Source organism: Eulemur rufifrons, chromosome 8 (assembly GCF_041146395.1).
Source record: "Eulemur rufifrons isolate Redbay chromosome 8, OSU_ERuf_1, whole genome shotgun sequence".
Classification (NCBI taxonomy): Eukaryota; Metazoa; Chordata; class Mammalia; order Primates; family Lemuridae; genus Eulemur; species Eulemur rufifrons.
Genome location: NC_090990.1, coordinates 38,758,478 through 38,775,554, shown reverse-complemented (window position 1 = coordinate 38,775,554; position 17,077 = coordinate 38,758,478). Strand labels below are relative to the sequence as shown.

The window sequence follows — 17,077 nt, the reverse complement described above, 5'->3', positions numbered from 1 at the left end:
AGCAAATATGATTAGGGAAAAGTACTTAATACTCATAACCAAACCCAGGCTTTAGTTATCTACATCACCCTCACCAAGCCCTGCTCTATTCTTGGCCCTGTGACCAGCACAAGGGACACAGAGGTCACAGTCTGGTGAGGGACATAGACTTCCACTCCTTAACAAGCATGACAAGAAACATTTCTGGAACGGAAATGACTCTCAGCCAGGCACTGTGCTAAGCACATTGTATATATGAACTTTTAGTCCTTCTAACAGCCAAACAATCGATCTGCATCTACAGAAAAAAAATCAGGCTCACAAACATGATTATTTTAAGGTCACAATTTATTAAATATAAATTAAACATAGGTCATGGATTCTGAACTAAGATCTGTCCCTCTGCCAAACTGTCATTTCCTACTACATTATACCAGAATAAACCACAGTGATCAGATCAAGGATATGAGAAACCACAGGTAAATGTGGCATATCACCTGGAATGTCAGTTTTACTCAAAGGCTTGAGAAAAGTCAATTTTCTGTTATCCTATTAAAGATGTATTATGGAATTGAATGTAAAGTAATATGAATTTTAAAAATAAAACTGGGATTTCAGACATGTCCCAGCTGCATCACGCTGCTCTCCAATAAAGAAGTGGTTGGAAGTAGTCCACTCTTTACTGCCCTTAGGGTTAGATTAGTAGTGGAGCTTTTTGGAAAGCACTGCTATAGGTGATGGGAAGCCATGGATTGAGCTCCACTGAGGGTTCTAGACTGGGCCTGGATGGGCTTCACAGGTGAATAGGAACTGTCTTTGGAGAACTTTCTGTCTAGGCTTTATGGCAATGATGATTTATTTTCCCCCTGGAATATGAAACACTTTAAGGCAATGATGATTCTTAGTAGGAGCAGAACAAAGCAAAAAACAGGTGAAGTTCCTCTCCTCTTCCCTCTCTCATTCGTGTATGTTCCTCTTCCACCTTATTCATTCTTTTATTCAACAAACTATGTATTGCATAATTGCATACCAACTCCCTCACTATATGACCTTGGACAAGTTAATTAACCTTTCTGTACCTTAGTTTCCCCATCTGCAGAATGGGGACAATAATACCTACCCCACAGTGTCACAGTAAATGTCACAGTGAGAATTAAATAAGTTAATTTATAAAAAGGTCTTAGGAATAGAGCCTGGAACTCTAAAAAGAATTCTAAAAAAGCTAAAAGTTCAGCACTGTTTAAGCATTAGCTATCATAACCGTGATGTTACTATAACCTTTACTGCTACTGTGTTCCAGTCATCATTTCCCACAGCCATTCATTGCTTAGGTAATTCATGTTGGTGTCCAAGTTGGGTCTGGGAAGAATATAGAGATGAAACAGACTTCCTGTTGCACTTTGTGCCAACTTAATGATTATCAGTTTGTCCAGCTACACATGGCACATAGAAGGTACTCAAAATGCTTGCTGAATGAATAAACGAATATCTTCCTACTAAAACTGCAAGGTCTTTGAAGGCAGGGGCCATACTTCCTAGCTGTCATATCCCTAGAACCCCGCACCGGGTGTGGCACACAGTAGGCGCTCAGGGAATTATGGATGGATAAATGACTGCAGGCAGAAAATCATTAAGGCTACGAAGCAGACATAGACTAGATGCTACGGAGAGACCGCCGCCAGTTGTAGGAATGAGGTTATCAGAGGAAGCGTGGCTTGCAAAAGCCTTCAACAGCGCAAAGACTGCTGGGAAGTCCCGGCTCGCAGCGCTCAGCCTTCTCGAATCCCGGGAAGAGCGCGGACCGCGGCGACCCGCCCCTGCACGCCACGCCCCTCCGCTGCTCACGTGCCCGTGGGGGCGGAGCGCCGGCGTAACGCCTGCGAGCCAGAGCCATGGCCGGCATGGTGGATTTCCAGGATGAGGAGCAGGTGAAGTCCTTTCTGGAGAACTTGGAGGTGGAGTGCAACTACCAGTGCTACCGCGAGAAGGACCCGAACGGTGAGCGCCGCCAGTGCAGCCTGGAGACACGTGGGGACTCGAGGGGGAGGGGCAGAGGCCAGAGAGGTAGCGAAAGTGACTTCTGAGGGGATCTAGAAGGGGTGCTTGGTGGGCTGAGGACGTGTCGGGACGGGGTCTGCAGGGCACGCACGACCTTGTGTGCGTTGGGGGTGGCTCGCAGCCCGAGAGCGCCCCGCGGGGACTGAGCCTGGATGCGGGGGCGGGAGGGAAGAGCCGTGCCTGGGCATTTGGGATAGCGGGACTGGGGATACGTCAGTGAACAGATAAAATTTCCTGTCCTCATGGAGCTTACATGCTAGTGGGGGGGATCGGACAATAAGCATAAGGAAATAATTGATATGTTAGAGAGTAATAAGTGCAATGGGAAAAAAGAACTGGGTGAAGGGTATCAGGACTTCAGGAGGGCATTTGAACAAAACCTTGAAGAAGGTAAGGGAATGAACCATGCAGATCTATGCCAGGCAGAGGTAACAGATGGTGAAAAGGCCCTGAGGCACAAATGTGCTCTGTGTGTTGCATGAACTTTGGGTTGACTCGAGTATGTGAGTGAATGGTGGTGTCCAGAGGGGAGCCACCTAGAGCAGCCAATACCTTTGAGTGGTTTTCTTTTTACTACTTAATTTTTTTAAAGGAAAAGAAAAAATGTCACTGGCCCTGCCTTCTAATAGCTTGCAGTCTAGTTTCAGAACATGACATAGCTCGGTCACTCTTTTTCTTTTTTTTTTTCTTTTGATACTGGGTCTTGTGCTGTTGCTGGGGCTAGAGTGCAGTGGCACCATCATAGATCATTGTAACCTCAAACTCCTGGGCTCAAGCAGTCCTTCTGCCTCAGCGTCCGAGTAGCTGGGACTACAGGTGTGTGCCACCACGGCTGGCTAATTTTGTCTGTTTTTTGTAGAGATGGGGTCTTGCCCATGCTCAGGCTGGTCTGAAACTCAAGTGACTCTCCCACCTCAGCCTGACAAAGTACTAGGATTACAGGTGTGAGCCACTGCACCTGGCCTTCTTTCTTTCTTACTTTTATTTTTTAAGAGACAGGGTCTCACTCTGTTGCTTAGGCTAGAGTGCAGTGGTGTCATTGTAACTCACCGTAACCTCAAACTTCTGAGCTCAAGCGATCCTCCTGCCTCAGCCACTGGCATAGCTGGGACTACAGGCATGCACAGGCTACCACACCCAGCTAATAGTTTTATATTTTGAAGAGATGAGGTCTTGCTATGTTGCTCAGGCTGGTCTCAAACTCCTGGCATCAAGTGATTCTTCCTTCTTAGCTTCCCAAAGTGCTAGGTTATAGGCGTGAGCCATTGCACCTGGCCCATAGCTATTTCTTGAAGCTAACCATAACATACCCATATGTATAACATAACCATAACACAGAGTTGCTCTGCAGTTTGATGGCTTTAAAAGAACCTGGGGTGGTTCTTTGAGGGCTGGTCCATGTCCTAAGTATAGAGGTAATTCTGAGGAATTGGAATCACTGAGGAATAGGGTAGTCAGGAGAGACTTCACGGGGAGGTCTTGAGGGATAAGCAAGTATTGATTAAATGGAGCAGATGGTGGGAGAAGAAAGTGCTATCTTCTGGAAGGTTGAAGTTAGGATGTAGTCAGAATTAAGTTTGAAGAGGGAGTCTGGACCATAGTATGTCAGGCCCTGAATGCCAGGCTAAGGGATTTATACTTTGTTCTCTAGGCAGCGGAGAGCCATACATGTTGTTTGAGTAGCAAGTTCATGCGCTAGGGTGTTGTGGAGAATATACAGAGCAACAGGGGAAGGGTGGACATATTAGAAGGACTGGTTGCGACACTTTAGAAGGAGACCCGAGAAGAGGCTATAGTTACTATAGCAACTGGAATAGTAGTTTCATTGAAAGTCATACTCTCTCACTTGGATAGAAATAGCCTTCTAACCTGTGTCTCTGCTTGCACCCTCACTCCCTTAAAATCCATTTTCTACTCTCAGATAAACTGATATTTTAATTTTTATTTTGTTATATTAAATATGTATTAGGTAACATGATTGTTACAATGCCCAGTTATATCCCCTCACACACTTAACTTCCTCCATACTCATCCAGGCATATACAAACATATATACAGAGTAACCTTTTAAAAATGCAAATGCAATCATATCACTTCCCTTCCTAAAACCTGCCAGTGGAGCTAGGCATGGTGGCAAGTGGCCTGTAGTCTTAGCCACTCAGGAGGCTGAGGCAGAAGGATCACTTGAGTCCAGGAGTTCAAGGCTGCAGTGAGCTATGATCGTGCCACTGCACTTTAGCCTGGGCAACAGAGCAAGCTCCCATCCCTAAAAAAATAAATAAAAATAACTAATTAATTTAAAAGCCCTCCAGTGGTTTGCTTTTGCACTTAGAATAAAATCCTAACTTCTTCCTGTGTTCTTCAGGGCCCTGTGATAGGTCTCCTCTTTCTCTCATTTCCTGTCCTACTCCTTGATTCAGCCATGTTATACCTTATTCATTCCAATTCATTCCAAGCTTATTCCCTCTTTCAGGTCTTTGTATTTTCTGATCCTTGTGCAATGTCTTTGTGCTCCCTTCCCATTTCATTGTCTTTAAATAGCTAGTGCTTTCTCGCTATTCAGGTCTCAGCTCAGACGTCACAGTCCTTGGTGAGGCACTCTCTAATCGCCCAGTCTTTGTTAACCATTCCCCTGGCATGCACAGCAAACTAGCTTATCATCCTGTTTTATTTCAGTCATAACATTTATTACTGTTTGAATACGTCTTGTTCATTTATTTACTTATCCGTTGTATTTCCCTCTCTAGAATGTATATTTTAGGAGGGCAAATGACTATATTCCCAACATCTAGAACCTTGTCTGGTACATAGACGCGTATAGATGCTTAAATATTTGTTGAGTGAAAATGAATGAGAGATGATATTGTTGTTCGGAATGAGGAAGAAGGGAGAGAGGAGAGAGATATTAAGGTGAGAGGCTTTCTGGGACTGGGAGACTGCCTAGGAAGGGGAACCTATTTCCAGCTCCTTTGAAAGCTGCCATTTCTACCCTCTCTTTGGGCTTCACATTCCCAGCCTGGCCAAGGAGTAAGGTACAGTCATCATAGCACCCCTTTCTTATTGCTACAAAAACTAGTCCATGAGCCCTTTTGTTTTTCAGGGTTTTCACTGCTAAACTTCACAAAAGGGTGTGAGGCTAGCACAGTTTCAATCATGGAAGTCAGTGGGTGTTTGGGCTCGGCTGACAGGGAGAAGAAGGTCTGGGCTGAGTGGTGGAGCCAGTGCAGGGGCTAAGGTCTCTCCAGTCCATACATTGTTCAGTTCCTGGCTAAGGGAAGACAATGTCGTTTGTAGGAATGGCTGAACAGCACCTACATTCTTTGTAGTAAAGTCAACTTGCCACACCTTGGGAGGACAAGGGGTATCTTAAAGACACTGTCTGACCTGCCACACCTGGACCCTCTCCGCTGGCCTGCCCCAGCCCCAGATGTGAAGAATGGCTTTTACCCTCTCTTCACAGGTTGCTATCGGCTCGTGGACTACTTGGAAGGGATCCAGAAGAATTTTGATGAGGCTGCCAAGGTGTTGAAGTTCAACTGTGAAGAGCACAAGCACAGCGATAGCTGCTACAAACTAGGGGCCTATTATGTGACTGGAAAAGGTAAGAAGGGGACTGCATTCTTTGGTCCTTATCGTTTATGCCAGTGCTGCCATCACACCTGAGCTTTCATGATGAGCTCTCTTCCCAGAAGGGTCCTCACAGGTCTTAGAGACGCATATCGTAGGGAGATTGGAGATTGAAGAGAAGAATTCAGCAGAGTAATGGGGGAAGGAGTGCAGCCTTTCAAGTTAGGCAAACCTTAGGTGATGCTATTTGCAAGTAGTGGGACCTTGAGAGCCACTCACTTTAACTCTGTGCCTCAGTTACATTATCCATAGATTGAAGGGAAATAATACTTGCTTTGTAGGGTTGGTGTGAAGATTAAATAGGATAATGTAGGTAAAGTCATCAGCACATGCCTAGCACAGTAACTTTTAATTTCCTTCCTCATATCTTTTCTCCTCATGCTCTAATTACAGTTATCACTGGCATAGTGTTTAAGTTAATCAATTGCTAAATAACAAATGAATCCCAATATTTCATGTGGGTCAGCAATTTGGGAGTGGGTTAGCTGGGTGCCTCAGGGTATCTCATGAGGTTGCAGTTGAGACATTGGCCGGGGAGCTAGGGCTGCAGTCATTGGAAGGCTTGACTGGAGTTAGTGTTTCCAGTTCTAAGACAACTCATGCACATGGCTAATAGCAAAGGCGTCTTTATCAGGGGAGCTCAGACCCTTGTGACATGGTTCTTTACGAACTGGTTGAGTGTCTTCATGACATGCATCTGGCTTTCCCCAGAGTGAGTAATCTAAGAGATGGAACAAGGTAGAATCCACAATGGTCTTTTATGACCTACCTTTGGAAGTCACATACTTTTTATTTCAATCACATTCTATTTATTAGAAGTGAGTCACTAAGTCTAGCCCACACCAAGGGGAAAGAGCTTACATTCTACCCCTTGAAGAGGAAGAAATATCAAAGAATTTATGGGCATGTTTTAGAGCCACCACAAATAGGGACTGTGACCTTTGACAGGCAGCTGTTTTTTCACCCACTATATCATGAGCTTCTTAAGGGTATGATGTGTTTATCCCTTGTTCCCAGTGCCCAGCCAAGCCTGGTTAGAAAAGGTGTTTAGTGAGCGTTTGATGAAGGGGATGTCTTTTTAATTCTCTAGAACTGCGTGGACTCTTTCTGCTTTCACATGGAACATGGCATCTGTGATTGTCTCTATTTTATTTTTTAATTTTTAATTTTCCCCCCAGCTTTATTGAGGTATAATTGAGAAAAAAATATTCTATATATTTATAGTGTACAGTGTGATACAGGTTTTTAAAATTTTTTTTATTTATTTTAATTGTTTTTAAATTTAGTACTTAAAGATGAGGTCTTGTTATGTTGCCCAAGCTGGAGTGCAGTGGCTATTCACGGAGGTGATCATAGCACACTTCAGCCTTGAACTTCTAGCCTCAAGTAATTCTCCTGCATTAGCTTCCTGAGTAGCTGCACTCAGGCATGCTCTACTGCACCTAGCTGTTATGTTTTGATATATTATACATTGTAAAATGATTGCTACAATCAAGCTAATTACATCCATCACCTCACAGAGTTATTTTGTATTTGTGTATGTAGTGAGAACATTTAAGATCTACTCTCTCAGCAAATTTCAAATACACAATAGACTATTATTAACTATAATCACTATGCTGTTCATTAACTCTCCGGAACTTATGCATTGCCCTAACTGAAATGTTTTACCCTTTGACCAATATCTCTCCTTTTTCTCTGCCTCGCCAACCCCTGGCAACCACCATTCTATTCTCTGCTTCTATAAGTTCAACTTTTTTAGATTCCACATGTAAGTGAGATCATGTATTATTTGCCTTTCTGCACCTGGGCTTATTTCACTTAGCATAAGGTCCACCATTGCTTTGGCTGTTTGGGGCTTTTTGTTGTTCCATACACATTTTAGGATTTTTTTCTATTTCTGTGAAAAATGCCATTAGAATTTTGTTAGGGATTGTATTAAATATGTAGATTGCTTTGAGTACTATAGATATTTTAACAATATTAGTTATTCTAATCCATGAACACAAGATATCTTTCCATTTATTTGTGTCGTCAGTTTCTTTCATCAATGTTTAATAGTTTTCAGTGTATAGATTTTCACCTCCTTGGTTAAACATATTCCTTAAGTGTTGGGAATATGTTTCCTTTATTTAAATAAAATAATGTTTTAAATAAAATATGTTTTATTTATTTAAATAAAAGTGTTCCTTTTATTTATTTATTATAAATGAGATTATTTCTTGATTTCTTTTTTGGACAGCTCATTGTTAGTGTATACAAATGCTACTAATTTTTGTATGTTTATTTTGTATCCTGCAACTTTCCTGAATTCATTTATTGGTTCTAACAATTTTTTGGTGGAATCTTTAGGGTTTTCCATATACAAGATCATGTCATCTGCAAACAGTTTTACTTCTTCCTTTCTGATTTGGATGACTTTTGTTTTTTTCTCTTGCCTGGTTACTCTGGCTAGGACTTCCAATGCTATATTGAATAGAAGTGGCAAGAGTTGGCATCCTTGTTTTGTTCCTGATCTTAGTGGAAAAGCTTCCAGCTTTTTACCATTGAGTATGATGTTAGCTGTGATCTTGTCATACATGGCCTTCATTATGTTGAGGTACATTCCTTCTATACCTAATTGTTGAGCATTTTTATCATGAAAGGATATTGAATTTTGTCAAATGCTTTTTCTGTATTGAGATGGTCATATAATTTTTATCCTTCATTCTATTAATGTTTTATTTTCATTCTGATATGTTGGTGGTATATTACATCTATTGAAATGCATATATTGAACTATCCTTGCATCCTAGAGATAAATCCCACTTGATCATGGTGTATGATCTTTTTAATGTGCTGTTGAATTCAGTTTGCTAATATTTTGTTGAGGATTTTTGCGTTTATGTTCAACAGGGATATTAGCCTACAATTTTCTTGTAGTGGCCTTCTATGGTTTGGTACCAGGGTAATGCTGGTCATCAAATGAATTTGGAAGTGTTCCCTTTCTGAATGTAGGATTTATTACTGTAAACTCCCCTCTTATAACTGCTTTTGCTGCATCCTATAAGTTTGATGTATTGTGTTTCCATTTTCATTTGTCTCAAGATGGTTTTTGACTACCCTTTTGATTTCTTCTTTGACCTCTTGGTTATTCAAGATTGTGGTGTTTGTTTTCCACATATCTGTGAATTTTCCACTTTTCCTCCTGTTATTAATTTCTAGTTTCTTACTATTGTGTTCAAGAAAGATACTTAATATGATTTAAGTCTTCTCAAATTTGTTAAGACTTTTTTTGTGGCCTAACATATGTCCATTTGGTGCACAGTGTTGTTCAAATCCACTGCTTCCATGTTGATTTTCTATCTGGATGATCTATCCATTGTTAAAAGCGGGAATATTGAAGTTCCCTACAATTAGTTGTATTGTTATCTGTTTCTCCTTCAGTGTTGATATTTGCTTTATATATTTAGGTGCTCCAAGGTAGTGTCTATTTTTTAAATGCTTTTTTATTGATATGTCATAATTGTACATATTTGGGGGGTATATAGTTCAATACATGTATACAATGTGTAATGGCCAAATCAGAGTAATTGAGATGTCCATCACCTCATACAATTATCCTCTTTTAGCTATTTTGAAATATATAATAAATTATTGTCAACTATAATTTCCCTACCATATAATTGAATACCAGAACCTATTCCTTCTGTCTTATCTAACTGTATGTTTGTACCCATTAACCAACTTCTATTCACCACCCTCCACTCCTCCACCGTAGTCTCTATTTTGAAGAAAAGTTAGCATTAACAGGAATTTCAGTTTACCTCTCTGAAGCAGAGGGACATTTCTTTGACCTAGTAATTGTCTTTCTAGAATTTCCTAAGGAAATAACTAGAAATGCAAATAAAGGTTATGTGCTGGCCGACCATGGTGGCTCAAGCCTGTAATCCCATTGCTTTGGGCAGGAGGATCACTTGAGGCCAGGAGTTCAAGACTAGCCTGGGCAATGCAGTGAGATCCTATCTCTAAAAAAAAAAAAATTAAAAATTAGCTGGACGTGATGGTGCAGGCCTATCATCCTAGCTCCTCAGGAGGCTGAGGTGGGAGAATCACTTGAGCCCAGGAGTTTGATGCTGCAGTGAGCTGTGATCATGCTACTGCACTCTGGTCTGGGCAACAGAGCAAGACCCTATCTCCGGACAAACAAACAAACCTACCTGTGTGCCAATAGTAGCAGCTTAAACAAATGTTACTTCCATTAGATGAAATGTTCTGCCCATTAAAAAAACAATGTTTCTAAAGAATTTTTGTTGTTACAGGGAAAAGCTTATGGTGTAATGTTCAGTGAAGAAAGCTGAATACAAAATCACATATGGTGTGAACTCAGCTATGTAATAGTGTTCAAAAACGAAAATGTTCTTAGTGATTTTCTCCAGATTGGTGTCTCAGTAAAGTTTTGAGTTTCTTTTGTTTTCATGCTATATTTTACTATATTTTCTACAAAGACTTTGAGTTTGTTATTAAATCAGGGAAAACAAAAGAGGCTGTGAGATTATTTTTTCCTTTGCCTATTAGAAAAACTTGTATGATTAATGATTGTGCACTGAGACTTATTTTTTGCTTAAGTCCTCCTTAAGTATCTACTGTACACAGTGAAGCAGTGAATTAGATATGGACCAGTAGAGGAGAAGAAAAATTTATACCAATACCTGTTACACCTGGGAGGGCTTGATAAACATCTGTCTTTAGAGAGAGGCATATAAAGTACTGTAGGAGATCAGTGCTGGGAACATATCATTATTAGGAGGTGCCCTTGTGGAAGAGGAGGCATTGAAACTGTTCTGGAAGGATGGAGCAGGTTTTGTTTGGTTGAGGTGGAATAGAATAAGGCCCCAGGCAGAGAGAAGGGAAGCAGTGTGAAAGAACACAGAGTTGTTTAGAAAACAATACTTAATCCTCTGTTAAACTGACATTCTTAAATAAAATTTTCCAGGTGTTTAAGCCAGAATGATCAAGGAAGATCCTGTTTGTTGATCTTTGCTACTCATGCCTTTTTGGATTGCTTAGCAGACCTAGGGTCCTGCCATGACTAAAAAACAATACTGTTGACTCTCCTTTCCTAATTCCGAGCCAAAGGATTTCCTAAAACGTATCCAGTGTCCCTTCTTGATACGTACTAATAGCTTGGGGCTGGAGACTAAAGATCCCACTTTTAGGCTGGGCATGGTGGCTCACATGTGTAAGCCTAGCACTCTGGGAGGCCGAGGAGGGAGGATTGCTTGAGGTCAGCAGTTCCAGACCAGCCTCAGCAAGAGCGAGACCCTGTTTCTACTAAAAATAGAAAGAAATTAGCTGGGCAACTGAAAATAGAAAAAATTAGCTGGGCATGATGGCGCAAGCCTGTAGTCCCGATTGAGGCAGAAGGAACACTTGAGCCCAGGAGTTTGAGGTTGCTGTGAGATAGGCTGACGCCAGGGCACTCTAACCCAGGAAACAGAGCAAGACTCTGTCTCAAAACAAAACAAAACAACCCATTTTTAGTCCTAGACACTAATATGGTCTGCTCGTGCCTTTTTCGTAGGATTTTTCTGAGCATCACCTTAGATCATGGATGTGACTGCTTTGTTAAATTATAAGACATTCTGTTAATGTGAACAGGTCTGGTTTGTATTGGTTGCTGCAGAGGTTACTTTGGATTACACAGAGTGACTCAAGGAATGTTTTGGTCAGATGTTCCCATCTCTGAAATCAGCTTTAAACAAGTTTGTTTTTTTGTTTTTGTTTTTGTTTTTTGTTTTTTTTTCAGAGACAGGGTCTCGCTCTATCACCCATGCTGGAGTGCAGTGGCACAATCATAGCTCACCGTAACCTTGAACTCCTGAGATCAAGTGATCCTCCCATCTCAGCCTCCTGAGTAGGACTATAGGAGAGAAGCAAGAGAGATTGGAGCAGAAAAACATTTGAAGAAATAACAGGTGAAAAATTTCCAAATTGGTGAAAAATATCAGCCCACAGATCCATGAAGCTCAGTGAACTCAAGTAGGGTGACCAAAGAAAATTACATCCAGACACATTATTGTCAATTTGCTGAAAACCAAAGATGAGAAAATCTTAAAAGCAGGTAGAGAAAACAGGCACACTCAAGGGAACAATGGTAAGGGTTACCATTGACTTCTCATCAGAAACAATGCATGCCAGAAGAAAAAGAGTGACATCTTTTAAATACTGAAAGAAAAAAATTGTCGAATTTGAATTAAAATGAATTAATTATGAATTAATTTAACTTGAACTAAAATGAATTAAAAATAAAGGTGCAATAAATTCATTTCAGATAAAAGCTGAGAGAATGAGTCACTAGCAGACTTACAAGAAATGCTAAAGAAAGTTTAGATTGAGGGAAAATGGTAACAGATGGAAACTAGGATCCATACAAAAGGATAAAGAACACTGGAATATGTGTGTGAAGATAAGACTTTTCCCCTCATTTCTTAATGTCTTTAAAATACTGTTTAAAGCAAAAATAATAGCAGTGTATTGTGAAACTTATATATAGAAGGAAAACAAAATACACGGTAGCAAAAACACAAAGAATGGGAATGTGGTAAATGAAAGTATGCTGTTGTAAGGCTCTTACGTTGTATGCGAAGTGATGTAATATTCATGGTAGATTGTGATGAATTAAAGATACATATTATGATCACTAGCTAAACCACTAAAAAAAAGAAGAGGTATAACTAAAATGCCAACGATGGAAATGAAATGGAGTATTAGAAATATACATATCCAAAGAAGGCAGGGGCAGGCACAGTGGCTCACACCTGTAATCTTAGCACTTTTGGAGGCTGAGGCAGGAGGATTGTTTGAGCCCAGGAGTTTGAAACCAGTCTGAGCAACATAGCAAGACCTTGTCTCTACAAAATATAAAAAAACCTAGCTGAGTGTGGTGGCATGTACCTGTAGTCCCAGCTACTCGGGAGGCTGGGGCAGAAGGATTGTTTGAGCCCAGGAGTCTGATCCAGTCTGAGGAACATAGCAAGACCTTGTCTCTACGAAATGTAAAAAAACCTAGCTGGGTGTGGTGTGCACCTGTAGTCCCAGCTACTTAGGAGGCTGAAGCAGGAGAATCACTTGAGCCCAGGAGTTTGAGGTTGCTGTGAGCTATGATGATGCCACTGTACTCCAGCCTGGGCAACAGAGTGAGACCCTGTCTCAAAAAAAAAAAAAAAAAAGAAGAAGAAGAAGAAGAAGGCGGCAGGAAAGAAGAAAAAAGGAACAAAAACATTTGGGACAAATGGGAAACAAATAAGATTGTAAGACTTAAACCCAACTATATCAATAATTGCCTTAGATGTAAGTAAACACTCCCCTAAAAGGCAGAGATTGTCAGGCTGGATATATACACGAAGACTCAAGTACACATTGTTTAAATATAAAGGTGTGCAGGAATACATTCTCCAAAACTGAAAGAACTCAGGGTATATAGAATCTGTGAGCTTTTCTAGAAAAATCTATGTGATAACCAATAAACAAGTAAATCAAAAGAAATAATTGAGGAATAGAGAAGCTCTTATGAAAATTCTGGTGTTGAGCAGCATCCATTTAGAATGACTATTGGGTTAATAATGTTACTGAAAAGAATGTAAATACTATAAACTTTTATGAAATAGAAACATAAGTATATTTGCAGTACTTATTACATGCCAGGCTCTTTGTAAGAATATGTTTAAGCTTCCAACATATGAAGTAGATACTATTGTCCTTATTTTACAGATGAAGAAAACTGAGGCCCATAGAGGTTAAGTAACTTCCCCAAGGTCACGCGGTTCATAAGTAATGGAGCCAGGACTGGGGCCCAGGTTTCATTAAGCTGTCTCCTGTGCTGTGCTGTCTGCCTCAGTTGAAATAACATAACTGACAAAGCAGAAGATTGGGAAGGAGAGATGGAAGCATGCGGTGCCAATATCCTGTCTATAGTTGTAAAACAGTATTCTGTCTAAAATTTAGTTTCAAAAAAAATGATTCTGATCTTTTCATCTTTTTTCTAAACTCTTCATAATTCTAGTAGCTCATGTAGGAAATTTCTCTGTGTAGAAGTAATGTTAATTTGAAAGTCAACAATTTCCTTACTTTCACTTCAGTTTGGTTTTCTTCTGATAAATTCAAAGTAAAATAAAAGTTAAATTTTCAGGTGCAGTGGCTTGAGTTTGTAATCCGAGCTACTTGGGAAGTTCAGGTGGGAGCATTGCTTGAGCCCAGGAGTTTGAGGCTGCAGTGAACCATGAATTTGCCACTGCACTCCAATCTGGACAACAAAGGAAGATCACATCTCTAAAGAAATATTTTTAAAAATCTATAAATAGCATCTGTGATCTAATTTTTCAAAATATTTCTATCTAATATCTATTTGGCCAGCCAACATTTAATCTGAACATGTGCTACAAAGATGACTGGAATGGTGTTCAATTAATGATAATGATGGTCTGGCCCCTTCCTGCTTCTCCAGCCTCCCTCCTGCAGTGATTTCTGGGCTCTAGCCACAGTGGCTCCTTTTCTGTTTGTATGCTATTCTCCCTGCCTGGAAAATCTCCCACTCATATTTCATTTTCCTTTTTTTTCATTGTATCATAGCTCAAATGTCACTTCTTTGAGGAAGCTTTCCTTACCCTCACACCCTGGTCTAGGTCAAGGGCCTGATACATTCTCATAGCACCCTATAGTTTTCCTCTATACCCTTATCACACTTATAATCATACATTTATTTTTTATGGTTGTTTAAAGACTGTGTCATGAGACCATAAGATCCACAAGGGCAGGACAGTGTCATTTGTTCCTCAGGACCTAGCACAGCAGTTGACAATTAATAGACATTCAGTATACAGTCATCCCTTGCTATCTGTAGGAAATTGGTTCCAAGACCCCAACCCTACCCTTCGGATACCAAAACCTGAGGATGCTCCAGTTCTTTATACAAAATGGCACACTGCTTGCATACAACCTATGCACATCCTCTGGTATACTTTAAATCATCTCTAGATTACTTGTAATATCTAATACAATGTAAATGCTCTATAAATAATTGTTACATTGTATTTTAAATTTTGTATTATTTTTATTGTTGTATTTTTTTCCTAATATTTTCAAATCTGCAAAGGTAGAACCCATGGATAGGGAGGACCCACCATATGTTTAAAATAATGAATATTTAATTAAGTACTTAAAAGTCGCCATGCTCTCACTGTAACCCCATGAGGTGGATGTTATTACCATTCTCAATTTTTACCTCCTTTACCTTTGGGTTCCTCGTAAAATATCATTTGAACAAAAGAGTACATAGCTGAAAAAGCTGGAAGTTCTGTACACAATGCCAGGCTACTTTCCTTTCATGCTGCTTTAGCTCATAGTGCATGGACTTTATTCAGCAATTGTTCCCTAACTTTGGCCAGAGACATTTTGGTTTTGCTCTGGCTTGGGTTTACTTTTTTCTTTGCTTTCCTTCCTTTTAGGAGGACTGACCCAGGACCTGAAAGCTGCCTACAACTGCTTTTTGATGGCATGTGAAAAGCCTGGAAAGAAGTCTCTGGAAGCATGTCATAATGTTGGTCTCCTGGCACATGATGGACGGGTCAATGAAGATGGCAAACCCAGCGTGGGGAAGGCCAGGGACTACTATACAAAGGCCTGTGATGGTGGCTATGCCTCCAGCTGCTTCAACCTGAGTGCCATATTCCTGCAGGGTGCCCCTGGCTTTCCCAAAGACATGGGCCTGGCATGTAAATACTCATTGAAAGCCTGTGACCTGGGCCATGTCTGGGCCTGTGCCAATGCCAGCCGCATGTACAAGCTGGGGGATGGTGTCAACAAGGACGAGGCCAAAGCTGAGGTGCTAAAAAATAGGGCCCAGCAGCTACACAAAGAACAGCAAAAAAGTGTCCAGCCCTTAACATTTGGGTAATATGGCACAACTTCACTCCCAGGCAACGAACAGCTTGAGACTGGCCCTGCCTATTTTTGAGGCCTGATGCAACCCTTGGAGGTCAACCTGCTGGAGCAGGAAAACTTGAGACTTGAATTAGTAGCACTGGTTACAGAGATCCATTGCCCCAGAATGTTACCCACTGGGATGTAGCCTGTGATGTTTATTTCAGTCAGTGGTCATGACTGCCACCCTCTGACTTGCATAATTACTGATGTAGGCTTGCTTCTTGCCTTTAGAGTCAGGTCTTTCCATAAATTCATAGAAATCAGGAGGGATATGCAACATAAAGGTTAAAGGTTGTTATGCTTCAGGGTTGTTAAAGATGAAACATAAGCCCGCCTTTCTCTGGAAGAGACATTCACAGTTGAAAATTAGCATCCCCAGTGTAGTCACCTGGCACTGCCCATCATGCTGAGGGAGCAGATTATTCCCAAGGCAACTTCAGCTAGGAATTTGTAAGCAAGGACTTTGTGACATTTTGTCCCCTGGAACTGAACCTTTTTAACTATCTCTGTGAATAAACTGTTTTGATTAATTTATAATTTATGTTGTTGGTGTTCTCCCCAGATTCCAGGTAGGTAGTGGTTATGCCTTTTAAGAACATTTGCTTTTTCTTTTTTAAAAAAGCTTTAAATTTATTTATTTTGTGTGTGTGTGTGTGTGTGTTTACGGTAAAAGAAATCACTTAAGTACACTGTCTTAAGTCAACAGGTAGAGTCAATATGTAAACCCAGGAGTCACCTGGGACTTTAACATGACATTGCCATCAACTTCCTTGGATGGTTTGTCTCAAATTGTAGTCCATGTGCTTTTTCTATTATCTCCCTAGCATGTCACCAGGGGGCGAGCTTGTCATTTTTTCTGAGATAACAGGACAATTATATCTGTCACCACCCACTGTTTTCACAAGGAAGGCTTGCCATGTGCATGGTTTGTTGAGCACAGCTGGCCAGCTTCTCAAGTTGATAGAGGAGAGGGACTTTCCCAAGTATATTGCAGAGGTTTTAAAAGACATCAAGCTCATTTTTAAAATGTGAAGTAGTTTTTGGTGTGCTTAAACTCTGTAGGCAAACAAGCCTATAAAAAGATGTTCAACATCGCTAATCATTAGGAGAATGCAAATCAAAACCACAATGAACTCTTAAAACTTAACAGTAAGAAAACAGCCTGATTAAAAAATGGGCTGATACATTCTTATAGCACCCTATACTTTTCCTCTATACCCTTGTCACACTTATAATCATACATTTATTTTTTATGGTTGTTTAAAGACTGTCTCATGAGACCATAAGATCCACAAGGGCAGGACATGTAAAAGATACCTGATCAAAGAAGATATACCTATGGCAAATAAGTATATGAAAAGATTCTCCTTATAACATGTCATCTGGGATAGGCACATTAGAACAACAATGAGACCACTGTACAACTATTAGAGTGGCCAAAATCCAGAAC

General features: G+C 40.5%; 1 protein-coding gene across 1 annotated transcript; it reads left to right on the top strand.

The window, feature by feature from the left end:
* Window positions 1–1,868: 1,868 nt before the first annotated feature.
* On the top strand, window positions 1,869–16,140 carry COA7 (cytochrome c oxidase assembly factor 7). Its single transcript, XM_069479996.1, has 3 exons — window positions 1,869–1,977; window positions 5,498–5,638; window positions 15,150–16,140. The coding sequence occupies exons 1-3, from the start codon at window positions 1,872–1,874 to the stop codon at window positions 15,596–15,598; spliced, it is 696 nt and encodes a 231-aa protein (XP_069336097.1). The 5' UTR covers window positions 1,869–1,871; the 3' UTR covers window positions 15,599–16,140.
* The last annotated feature ends 937 nt before the right edge of the window (window positions 16,141–17,077 follow it).

What these genes read in the sequence shown, in the direction of transcription:
- COA7 (XM_069479996.1), top strand. Translation starts at nt 1,872, where the DNA reads ATGGCCGGCATGGTGGATTTCCAGGATGAGGAGCAGGTGAAGTCCTTT. An exon ending in CCGCGAGAAGGACCCGAACG is followed by an intron (nt 1,978 to 5,497) that starts GTGAGCGCCGCC and finishes CTCTCTTCACAG; the next exon opens with GTTGCTATCGGCTCGTGGAC. An exon ending in CTATTATGTGACTGGAAAAG is followed by an intron (nt 5,639 to 15,149) that starts GTAAGAAGGGGA and finishes CCTTCCTTTTAG; the next exon opens with GAGGACTGACCCAGGACCTG.